This window comes from Hemicordylus capensis, chromosome 6 (assembly GCF_027244095.1).
Source record: "Hemicordylus capensis ecotype Gifberg chromosome 6, rHemCap1.1.pri, whole genome shotgun sequence".
In the NCBI taxonomy this organism is placed as follows: Eukaryota; Metazoa; Chordata; class Lepidosauria; order Squamata; family Cordylidae; genus Hemicordylus; species Hemicordylus capensis.
In genome coordinates this window covers 116,862,660-116,875,906 of record NC_069662.1, presented here as the reverse complement: position 1 = coordinate 116,875,906, position 13,247 = coordinate 116,862,660, and the positions used below count along the sequence as shown (strand labels likewise).

Below are 13,247 nucleotides of genomic sequence, written 5' to 3'. Positions count from 1 at the left end.
TGACATATTGGTTGTTCTTATCCAAAGGAGATAGCATTAGAACTTTATCTGAATTTTTAAAACAACATTCTATTATATGCATGTACAGGGTAAGCAAATGAGGGATTCTCCCCCAACCCCTTCTTTAACATGTCAGGAGTAGTTTTATTGAAATGTTAATGTCTCCATAACTGGAACAGTAACAGTTTTATCAATTTAATTTCAACACGACATAAAAAGTCCAACCTGATAGATGCGTTTATCAGGAGCACCAATTTCAAAACAGCAATCTTTCTTTTCATCCTTCCGAAGGGTATTATTCATTCTGACGGTGTAGCCATCTATAGCAAATTCACCTTTCTGTTGTTTGTCTGTCGGAGATAAAAAGCAAAGATAGAACTTCATTTGCAACGCTGAACGTGAACGGTCCAGCAGGTTATCATTTATTCAGATTTTGTTTTCCATTTCATGAATATTTGAGAGAATGGGTTACACACATTATTAGCTGAATGGTTTAGGTGATGCTTTGGGAGATAAAACTCTTCTTTAAAAAGAAGGTGCAAAACAAAAGTGCATTTTTATAAAGCTTGCCTACAGAATCCCACAGGGTGCTGTTTACAGATGGCCTTATTTAGTGAAAGGTGCATGCAAGGATTCCCATACCTGGGGAGAGTCAAGAACTGGAACCTGGAACTTGAAAGGCAAGTGTGCCATAAATCAGTCTCTCTTTCCAGTTCAGTAACTGCTGGGAAAACCTGCCCAGTGCAGAAGAACTGGCTGACTGCCCTGCTACATCTGGCCCACTACCACATCTCAAAAAAGTAAACTTCACAGTTGCTGTAGCAGCAGTAATAAAAGCTTCTCTTAACTCACTGTTTAAATATAGTGGAATCTAGAAGAAATCAAACATGGCTTCAAAAAGGCCTGATGTCTTTTGCTCAAACAAGCCAAAAGGCAAGTAGCAGAATACAAACAATTTTGAGATCAGGACACCAGTTAATTTGTTTGGAGGTCTTTGCAGAGTCTGAACACAGTAAGGTATATACTGGAAAAATGCGTGAAGACCAAAAAGTGTCAAACCACCACCACACACCTTACAGACGACACAGTTATCCAGGACAGACAAATCCAAAGCAAGCTTGGAAGATTTACAGAAGACTCTCACAATACTGAATACCAATGTATGACGCGCAATGCACATACATGCTGAGCACGAACACTTCAAAGTAACAGTGTGACAATAAATTCTGCGTTTTGGAGCAAGTCAATACAACCATGTTTCGGGAAAGGGATACAGGATAAGCCCATTGTTAAATCCATGGTGTTCTTGAATGCAGCTCTACTTGACCTCTCTTGAAGGACTATGACTCTTCCTCTGTTGTGATTTGTGTGCAAGTTTTCAGAGGCTCTAGCACCTAGTGCAAAATCCTCAATCTCCATTTTCTCCCCCACCCCCTAATCAATAAGTCTCTAGCCCTCGGGGTTATGGATATATGTTTGAAAAGTTACAAGGAAAATAGAGAAAAGTTCACTTCAGTGCCACTACAACATTTAATGCCATTTCTGCAAATGCTCAAATATATTTTTCAGAATAAGGTAGGCAAGACTAGCAGGTTTCCACACACAGAAAAAGAATGCCTAGATTATTGGTGTGCATAATTTATTCTCTGCTCAGAATTTTAAGTATTTTTTTGGAGTGGAGGAGACTTGTGCCTTGGGCACAAGGGAGCTGGCAAAATGTACAGAGAGAAGAACAAATGTTTCACAGGGCTTCTGCATGAGACATGAATACAGATTATGTCTCAAACAAAAAGACAGATACATTGTAGTGGAAGGGACAGAACAAATACACAGGAGCACTCTCTGCAAAAGGGGAAGATGGAAGAGTTGACCATCCCTTATCCGATAAGCTGATATGCAAGACCATGGACATAAATGCCAAAAAAGCAAACAAGAAGCTGCTATACACATTTTGTTTTGTAATGCACAAATTTAGGGGCAAACAAAACTAACAAGTAGAAATTGTTTTCTAAATAAATGTTTTCACACAATGCAGGGACATAGTTGTGTGGCGTATTGTCATGGGATGTCACTGGAGCAACTAAGTTCAAACAGGATTAGATAAAGTCATGAATGATAGGGCCATCAACAGCTACCAGTCTGGAGGGCTTACAAGGGATGCAGTCATGCTCCGAGTGACCCAGAATGCCTGGACTACAACAAACTGGGACTGATAAGGGAGAGACTGATCTATAGGTTGCCCTGTGGCTTCTCTTACATTTCCTCTGAAGTAACGGGTGCTGCCTACTATCAGGATCAGGAGGCTGGCCTCTCAGACAGCTCTTTCTGTTCTTAAGACAGATGTCAGCAGTTGGTGCACTTAAATAGTGCTCAAATCCAAAGGGTGCTTAGAATTCCTATGGAAATCCACTGATAATATCTGTGGACAGAATGGCAAAACTCCACAAATTGCTATCTGCAAGCATTATGCCATTAACCCAGAAGGCCTTAAAGAAAGAGGTCTTTCTGTTTTAATTGAAGACATGTATTAAATTCTGCAGAGAGTTGATACAGTCAGACTTTTTAAGGCTGGAACAGTATGAATCTTCTGGGGTGAAATAAAAATGTAATTACTTGACAACCTAAGTGAACTGCCCTCTGTTGATCCAGGATCGTCAAAGTAGAAAGTTGTTTTAGAAGCTTATAATGTGCATTAGGAAAGCACTGTTAATAGTTTTACACATACAAAATCTGGGTAGCATCCAGACTAGTCAGTTATGACTCAGCACCATTGAAATAAATGAGACAAGTTAGTCACTAATTCCAATGGGACCATCATGGCTAACTGAGTCTGGATGCTGACCCACTGTGTTTGCATTAAACAAGTCCTACATATCTTTCTATTCTGTAGTATTACAACAGTTCACTGGTATCCCACATTTGAAGATTTAAGACTCATCAAGATGGTAGCTTCTTTTGTTTTACATAAAGCAAAAGGTAAAGTGTGCCGTTGAGTCTGTGTCGACTCCTGGCAACCACAGAGCTCTCTTTGGCAGAATACAGGAGGGGTTTACCATTGCCATCTCCTGCGCAGTATGAGGTGATGCCTTTCAGCATCTTCATATATCGCTGCTGCCTGATATATGAACATAGTTCCCATAGTCTGGGAAACATACCAGTGGGGATTCAAACCGGCAACTTCATGCTTGCTAGGCAAGTCATTTCTCCACTGTGCCATTAGGTGGCTCGTACTTAGGAGGGCAAAATATTCAAGTGGAATTGCCCAAGGGAAAGTGTGTTCTCTTTTCCTGAGGCTCACCATGCTCACTATGAGGAACTGCATTGACGTTACTTGTCCAGGTCAACCGGATAGACCAATGGAACTGCATTGGTCTGAGAAATACAAGCTCAAGCTGAAGCACCAGCACATCTTGACTATAGGAATTCAGGTGATTAAACAGCACACCCAATCCCCAGAATTAGAACCATTTGGATACACCTTCATATGTCTGCAGTCCCAACTATTTTTGAGGCTGCTGCATTGCATTGGACTCAGAGCAAGCAGACTAAAATGAAAGCTATTTTTATAACTCTGGCCTCATGGGCCTATTTATTTTTCTACTTTAAAAGATATTGCTAGCCATAACATTAACTAAAGTGATGCAGCACAAATATTGTATGTCTACTGTTTCCTCCCTTTCTCTGCCCCTCCCTATCTGCAAATCTTGGAACATGCAACATTCATGGAATTATATATTAGCATGCTGAGAGAGATATTAGAAATAGCAACTTGAAATAGTTTAATCAGGTTCTTTTTTAATGAAATTCACTTCAGTCAAGACATTTTATTGTTCATTCACTTATGACCTCAGGGAGGAAATAAAGCAGAATACATTAATTTCTCACTTTCCTGTGTTAGAAATTTATTGAACCCAAGAAGACAGCAACATGCAGACTGAACAAATGCCAAGTTTTTTTTGTTTTTAAAAAGAAAGCTTACAAGCTAAAAGTGAAGCAAATTATTCAAATTTGGAACTTTGGAATATTTGTGAGAAATATTTATCTTCGACTGAATATACCCCTTTATACAGTTAAATTTGTTTTTACAGAATTATTGTACAATGATTTCTACAATGCTGAGCAATCTTTCAAAAACAGCACACAGCTGGAATACAAAGAATTACATATGTAGACTGCAGCAAGCTAGAAGAATTGGCTCAAAGAACATTGTTTACGAGGTCTTTGGATCTCCAAACATGCTTTATTTTCAACAGCTGCAATAATAAACTACTTGTAATTAACATAACAAAAACTTGCTATGAACTTTTATTTTTGCAATGACTTTTTAAAATACTGTCTTACTCCCTTTCTAATAAGACAAAGTGATACTTTGGCAGAAATTCATTTTCAAGTCACAAGACATTCCAATTCAGCTGAGAGTCGCTATAAATTTGAAAATTAATCAGCCATTATTATGTAATAGGAAGTGGAGTAAATGAAGATCCTTTTTCATTTCGAGGAGAATTGGGAAGCTGGAAAAATGAATCCAATTTCATTTTCTGCTCCTCAAAACACCGCCAAATAAAAGTTTACAGGCTTTAGTGTAAATACTATCAAAGGTACTCAGCAACAGAACATTATTTTCCTCTGATATGCAGCCAAAACACCCAGTTACAGCAGTAGCCCTCCCACCATCCAATAGTGGATTCCCAACCCAGAATTTATTTGCTGTTCATGGACTGTGGATAAGATTGAAGAAAATCCCATTCCCACTCATCAGTCTCCTGAAAGCACTGCAGTTCCAAAGGGTACCCTCAAAGTCTGTCCCACAGACCTATAATAATTTCTATGTAGTTTTAAGGCTAAGTGCTAAATAGTTCGAGGGATAGGTTCTTGCCTCCTGATCTATCACCCAGTTTGCTCTTCCTTCCCGCTTCCACTAGCTACCCTTCCTGCACATTGCTCTCATAGGACCTGAACAGGCTACCACCCATCCCCAATTTAAGAGTGATTGGGCAGAGGGGTGAATTATGGTGAATAGAAAAGGTGTGAATTCTCATTCTATCATAGCAAATGAGATATTTTTCAATTAAACAACTCTCATGACCCCACTTTCACTTTTTCACACTTTCCTTTACTATGAATAATATGAGGAAGTAATCAATTTAGCACACTTCACCTTATGAAGACAAACCTCATACAAATAAATTCACCATAATTCACCCCTCTGCCCAATCACTCTTAAATTGGGGATGGGTGGTAGCCTCCACCCATTAGGCACTATCTACCAGCCCACCCCACTCCTTTGGGGCAGATCCACTTTCTGCCCCCAATCTGCCCCAAAGACACCCAAACTTCAAAAATTCTCAAAAAATCAGCCCTCTGCCCAATCCCCCTGAAATTGGGGTGGTAGCCTCCACCCATTAGGCACTACCACCCCACCCCACTATTTTGGGGCAGATCCACTTTCTGCCCCCAAACTGCCCCAAAGTCACTAAAACTTCAAAAATTCTCAAAAAAATCACCCCTTTGTCCAAACCCCCTGAAATTGGGGTGGTAGCCTCCACCCATTAGGCACTACCATCACACCCCACTATTCTGCCCCAGGCCCCACTTTCTGCCCCAATATGCCCCAATATGCCCCAAAGATATGAAATTTTCAGAAATTTACCAAAAATCAGCCCTTTGCCCAATCCCCCTGAAATTGGGGTGGTAGCCTGCACCCATTAGGCACTACCACCCCACCCCACTCCTTTTGCCCAGATCCCATGCTATGCCCCCGAACTGCCCCAAAGTCACTAAAACTTTAAAAATTCACCAAAAACCAGACCTTTGCCCAATCCCCCTGAAATTGGGGTGGTAGACTCTAACCATTGGGCACTACCACCCCACCCCAAAATTTTGCCCCTGGGCCCCTTTTTACCCCCCCGAATCGATTCGGATTCGGATTAAATCCGAATCCGAACCAAATCAAGGGTGATTCGGGTGACCCAGATTCGGGCACAAAACAGAACAGGGGTGATTCGGTTCGGGTCCGAGCCAAATCACCCGAAATCCCAAATTGCACACCCCTACTAAGCACACACACAGAGAAGAAGCAGGAGGCGGAGTGTGGATTCTATGATAGCATATTAGAGTGGATTGATGGTGTCTCATTGAAAATCTCATTTGCTATCATAGAATCCACACTCAATACCTCAGAAACAAGAGAACCCTGTACCCATGGGGGTGCCCCTACCAGAGATCCCTGTACCCCATGGGTTAGAAACCCATGGGGGTGGTTGGCACCCTATGTGCACTACACCACCACTTGCTCTGGGCCACCCCAGCACCCCCATGTGCACTTATAGGGCTGCTGAAAGCTCCATTATAACTTATTATGAGGAAAAACCTTAAAGACGCGTAAACTTCTAAAATCACTTAAAAATCACCTCTTTGCCCAATTCCTTTCAAATAATTCTGATAGCTTCCTTGCCCACCCTAGGAACTACCACCCACCACACTGCACTCTACGACACCCCTTTCCCCCCGACGTGAAGCTATACATTTGCTGCAATCCTAATTATTCTCTATGAGGAATTCAAAAACACTTAACAATTCACCAATAATCAGAGGAGTGTCCAATTGCCTTGAGATTTTTTGGGTGGTAGGCACCCATGCCTGTCTACCACCCACCCTGCTTTTGTGCTCCTAGGTCCTCCACAACAGGGGTTATGGACTGGTTCGGGTCCCATTATACTCAATGAGAAAAATAATTAAAAATATTTCAAATATTCATAAAAAATCATAGGGGTGTCTGATTGCTTCAGGGTTTGCATGGTTGTTGGCACCCATGAGTGCTCCACAATAAGAAATAATGGCCTGGTTCGGGTCCCATTATATCCTATGAGAGAAAAATAAAAATATTTTTCAAAAATTCATAAAAAATCGTACGAGTGTCCGATTGCTTTGGGGTTTGGGTGACAGGTACCCCTGGGTGCCAGCTACCATCTGACCAATTTTCAGCTTTCCGAACCGATCCGAACCAGTCCGAACAGGTTCAAAACGAACCACCCCCCAGTTCGGTTCGGATTTGAACCGAACCAGGGGTGGTTCGGTTCGATCCGAACCTCCGAACCGGAACCGGTTCAGACCCGAACCGGTTCGGGTCCGAACCGGTTCGCACATCCCTAGTGAGCATGACTTCTCCCCTTAGCTAAGAAGGGTCCACCCTGGTTGCATATGAATAGGAGACTTGATGTGTGAGCACTGTGAGATATTCCCCTTAAGGGACTGAGCTGCTCTGGGAAGAACAGAAGGTTCCAAGTTCCCTCCCTGGCACCTCCAAGATAGGGCTGAGAGAGATTCCTGCCTGCAACCTTGGAGAAGCTGCTGCCAGTCCGTGAAGACAATACTGAGCTAGATGGACCTAGGGTCTGACTCAGGTTCATATGTTCCTATCTTCCAGTACACTTCATAGCTCTATGGCAAATATTTGAACTTGGATTTCTTATGTCCAAACTCACATCAAATAGTGTGGTGTGTATAGAGTACCATACTAGTTTTACATTAGTGCTACCACAGAGGAATCTAAAAACCATAGATCAAAAGTCACTCCATCTTCACTCCTTTAAATCTCCACTGTAGTTTAAAGGAGGAGACCAGAGTGGCCAACAGGTAGAGTCAGGGAAGCTATAAGAAGAAGACTTCTTCAGAAAATGGAAGTCCTGCCCAAATGAAGAGAACAGGAAGGAACACAAACTCTGGCAAAAGAAATGCAAGGAAACAATAAGGAATGCGAAAAAGAATTTGATTTACATACAGTCAAGGGGAATAATAAAATCTTATTTAAAGACATCAGAAGCAAGAAACATGCCAGGAAAGCAGTTGGGATGATGAGGGAGCGAAAGGTTTATTGAGGAGATTGTAGAGAAGCTGAATGAGTTATTTGCATCTGTCTTCACAGCAGAGGATACTGGAGCATATACCTGGTCTTCTCGTCTTTCCCCTCACAAATGCAATATCCAGCGCTGGCTGTACTCCCCGCAGTGGGGGTTTCTCCTCAGCACTGGCGTTCTCCCTGACATGGTAGTATGAATGCGACATCCCCTGTAGAGCAGGGGCCACCGAAGGCCCAATTGCCGGCTGCCACTGCTCACGCACTCCTCAAGCGCTGGGGTTGTTCACACACACTCTCTGTGCAGTGGGGTTGGTAAGAATGAGACATCCTGGTAGACGAGGGGACCACCAGAGGCAGGGCAGGGCCAGCACGAGGAAGGTCTTCCTAGGAGAACTGGCCCTCAGCACTGACTGGCCAGGGCTTCTCCCCTAGTCCTCACAAGTCTTGCGTGTGTGGGATTTGGATGAAGTCCAAATTTTGAGACTTGCAAGGCCTGGGAGAAGCCCTGACCAGGAAGGAAGCCCTGACCAGTCAATGCTGAGGGTCAGTTCTCCGAGGAAGACCTTCCTCATGCCGGCAGTCCCCTAGTCTGCGGGGTTGTCACATTCTCACCTACACCTACTGTGGGGAGAGAGGTCAGTGCTCGAGGAGTGTGTAAGAGGGCCAGTGATTCAGCAGCCCCTGCTCTACAGGGGATTTCGTGTTCACACTGCCATGGAAGAGAAAGGCCAATGGTCCTTTTCTTCTTTCTCCCTTCTCCCTCTCCACCAAAAACCGTGGATTTGCAAACCCCTTAACTGTGGTTAATGAGGCTTATTCTCCATTTTTTCAACTGAGGATATGCAAAACCGTGAGCAGTGGAACCACGGATAACGAAGTCCTCCTGTATATTTTGACTTTCAAAAAGCTTTTGGAAAAGTTCCTCATCAACGGCTCTTGAGCAAACTTAGTAGTCATGGGATAAGGGGGCAGGTTCAGTTGTGGATTGGTAACTGGTTAATGGACAGAAAACAAAGGGTAGGAACAAATGGACAGTTTTCACAATGGTAAGAAGAGGGATCCTCCAGGGAATCTGAACTGGAACCTGTGCTTTTAAATTTATTCATAAATGATCTAGAAGTTGGGTAAGCAGCATGGTGGACAAATTTGCAGATGACACTAAACTATTCAGGGTAGCAAAATCCAAAACAGATTATGAGGAGCTCAAAAAGGATCTCTACAAACTGGATGAGTGGGCAACAAAATGGTGGATGTGGTTTAATCTAAGCATATGTAAAGTGATGAACATTGGGGCAAAGAATCCCAGCTTCACATATGTACACTGACAGGGACTGAACTGTTGGTGATTGACCAGGAGAAATCTTGGGACTCATTAAAAATGTTGACTCAGTGTGCAGCAGCTGTGAAAAAGGTAAATTCCATGCTAGGGATAATTAGGAAGGGGACTGAAAAAACTGCAAACATAATGCACTGTCTTATAATGCACTTATACAAATCTATGTATGGCCTCATTTGGAGTACTCTGTCCAGTTCTGATTTTAATCGCTCAAAAAGGAGATTATAAAACTGGTAAAAGTGTAGAAGAAGGAACCCAAGATTATCAGGAGCCTCAAGTATCTTCCTTCTGAGGCAAGGCTACATCTGGGGCTTTTTTGTTTAGAAAAAAGGCAACTGAGGGGTGACATGACAGAAGTTTATTAAATTATGCATGGTCTGGAGACAGTGGATAGAGAGAAATTTATCTTCCTCTCTCACACAACACCAGAACCAGGAGTGATTCCATGAAACTGACTGGCAGGAAATTTAGGACCGACAAAAGGAAGTACTTTTTCACACAGTGCACAATTAATCGATGGAATTCTCTGCCACAATATGGCCACCAGCTTGGATGGCTTTAAAAGGAGCTTAGGCAAACTCATGGAGGACAAGTCTACCAATCGCTACTAGTTCTGATGGCTATACCTCCAGGCTCAAAGGCAGGATGCCTCTGAATACCAGTTGCAGGCTATCAACAGCAGGAGAGAAGGCATGACTTCGCCTCCAGAGACATCTGGTGGGCCACTGTAGGAAACAAAATGCTGGACTAGATGGGCCTTCAGTCTGAATCAGCAAGATGTTCATATGTAATGTTCAGTGCAGCAAAATGGAAATTTCTAAGAAGTGCACCTGTGCAAATTCCAAAAAAAGTCTTACATCTTGCTCACTTACTTGAGCTATCTGGATGGATTGAATACACTATCCTCTGAATCAGACACTGTACATATTTAGTCTCCCTTGCTTATAGCACAAAACAACTAGAATGAGAAGGCTTAATCAATCGGTCAGACCTCTACGACATAGACTCCTCTTGCAGGGCCAGCAACATATGGCTTTCTAAAAGCAAATTTTCTTATCTTCAACTGTTGACTATTGTTTTCCAAGTCTATAATGTCTACTCAAGACAGCAGTTCTAAAATTAGTGCTACTACAGTTCTATAAACATCATCTAGCTAAAGGGTGTTTGCCAAGCACCAGATCTGGTATTTCCTGGATGAGACTTCATGTGCAAGACACTCACAGAGTGTTAGCATGGTCAATATCCGATGAACAGGAATAACAGATCTTTATTTATGAATCTGATCTGTATTAGTTTTTCAACCAAATTTAAATTTTAAAAAATCAGTAATTCTATGTAAAAGAGAGAGTTCATTTCCAAATACGCTCACTTTCCCAAATCTAAGCCTGAAAAGGCAATGGAATTCCCATAGATCAACATTCCATCCCACACATAGCTTGTTTCATGTTGGCCTTATAGGAAAGGTAAGCTTATGTCTCAGTTTGACTGTTAAAGTGATCCATTTTAGACTTTTCTAAAAACTTAAGTCTAAAATGGATCATTTTAACCAACTCCCTAACCTCTTCTTCACAGAACCAAATTACATTACCTTTAATCTGTCATTAACAGATGACCTTAAGAGAAGGAAGTGGATAGAAGTAGCCATTTTACGTCCCAAAACAGCCATCGGTGGATGGATAATCCTGAAGCACAGTTACAGTGGAGGGGTGAACACTTTGCCATTTGTGTGCCAAGTTAACCCCTGCTAACTTGGCAAAGAGGCACCTTTTAATGTGGTGATTCTCTTTATTTAGCAGGCGGAGAGTAACTGGCCCTATCCACCCCCAGCACAGTACTTCCAGTGACTGTTGCTGATGTCTATCTTATGTTTCTTTTTAGATTGTGAGCCCTTTGGGGACAGGGATCCATCTTATTTATTTATTATTACTCTATGTAAACCGCCCTGAGCCATTTTTGGAAGGGCGGTATAGAAACTGAATGAATGAATGAATGAATGAATGAATGAATGAATAAATAATCACCTTCTGAAGCAGCTATTTCAGCAGCCATTTGGTGGGGGTGTGGAGATATCTGCTTCCATATCAAAATGAAAGACAGTGAAAATGCCAGCCTTTGCCCCTCACTGTGCTCCTATGTGAAACCGGATTTTCCCATGGCTGCTTGTGGGCTTTAAAGGACTACTTCTAGTCTACTACTTTCTTTAATTTCATCTGTTAATGACAAATTCAAGGCAACATGCACCTGCTAGGTAGGCCCATCCTGAACTACTCAGCATGTCCAGACATCCTTTGATATCTGGCTAGAGATAGGAAAAAGAACCAGGAAGAAGCCTGCTACTGCTACACCACTAGCTGCCTACACTCTGGAGTTGGTTTCACTGCTGCTACACTGGGTATGTATAAAGCAGAGGGGAAGACACCTGACGGGTTGCACATCCTGAAACGCTGGTGGAATTAGCCAGCATATCCTGGAAGCGCTGGGGAAAGGGTGGAGGTGAGCAGCTCCTGCCTTTATTAATTTTTTTAAAAAAATCTCTCTTAAAAAAAAATTGTGAGATGCAAAAAGGTTGTGGACAGACTGTAGGACTTGGGGAGAGACAGGGAAAGCAGCACACACTGGGACCCCTTCAGTGTCAGAGATGCCATGACATGTAAATACCACTTGTCTCCATTTTTAAGCTGCTGTAAGCCAGCCATCTTTATGCTGAACTTTGGAAGATCTGTACCCATCACTCAAAGAGTTGATCCACACCAAAATGTCACAGTGGTAGAACAAACTCCCTCAGTTTAATATACCATTTTGAGAAAATGCATCACATCTAATTAGAGAACCACTCCCACGATTCTGTAACAACTGCTCTAAGAAATGCCTTGAAAATTCAGAGTTGTCATGAGTTTGGAACCCAATGTGACAAGAAGATAGTAAACAGTTACATAACATCAAAACAATTTGGGCAGGAGGAGGGGAGGAGAAAGAAAAGGGTGGGGAAAGGCAAAGGAAACCAAGGCAGGATAATGTTAAGTCATCTTGAAAACTGATCAAAGTTCAGAAAGGAAAAAGGACCTATCTGAAATGCCAAAGGAAACAACAAAACAGATAAGACAACATATAACAGAGACAGTATATTTACACCATCTGGAAACAGAATGGATTATGTGCAGTGCCAGAAGAGAGGATGCAGTAGGCCAAAAACTTCATACGTAAATCCGGTGTGCATCAAACACAACAGAGCTACCCTTGAGGTCTGCAAACAATTAGCTGCTAGAAGGCATTCCCTGGATTTTAAGATAAACCATTAAAATTGCATTACCTTTGTCACTTCCATAATAGTAGAAGACTGTTCGACTCAGAGCACACCAACGTTTTTGCCACTCAAAGCCAAGAAATCGGTGGTCTGCAAATTACACAGTTCGTGTTAGATTGGTCTTCCCAAATATAATTCTGTCAAATAGTGCATATTTGTTTCCACATAGATAAAAAATTTAAAGCATGGAACGGAATGCTATGATTAATAAGAAAGTGGCAATGTAACTCTGGAATGAAAGAAAACACTGTAACAAAAACTAAAAAAACTATAATTTTGTAAATTAGTTCCTAGCCTACAGTTATGCAATGTAGGAAATACGTAAGTAAATACGTATTTGGAATTACCTAGCTCTTTTTCCTTTTCTTTGGAACATGAAAAGGTGGTTAAAGTAGTATGGCATAGATGGCATGTTATAAAACTGTCAATGGAGGTCTTATCTGTATCTTCAGGGTCTGGATGATCACCATATTAGGATAAAAACAAGACTACAGGAGATTCCTGCTGTTTTTCAGCTTATTATAGTGTGTGACCCTTTCAAGTATATCCTACTAAAGTAAAAGCACATCACATATTTGTTCTGCTAGGTCCCTGCTAACCAGCAAATCTAGCACATTAGGCAAAGGGACTGAATGTCTTGCTTTTAAAAATCCAAAATTTTTCCAAGGAAGATTCCAGGAAAATAAATTATGCTAATTTACACACATACACATAATTTTTAAACAGTTTTGTTTACGTCGTAGTTCAGT

General features: G+C 41.8%; 1 protein-coding gene across 1 annotated transcript in view; it reads right to left on the bottom strand.

Annotated features, from left to right (window-relative positions):
- Window positions 1–13,247, bottom strand: part of SKAP2 (src kinase associated phosphoprotein 2) — a 170,659-nt gene that overhangs the window by 68,326 nt on the left and 89,086 nt on the right. The window contains exons 6-7 of the mRNA XM_053263889.1: window positions 12,505–12,588; window positions 226–350 (exon numbers count right to left, since the gene is read on the bottom strand). Coding sequence (XP_053119864.1) covers window positions 226–350; window positions 12,505–12,588 — 209 coding nt within the window. The remainder of the gene's footprint in view (window positions 1–225; window positions 351–12,504; window positions 12,589–13,247) is intronic.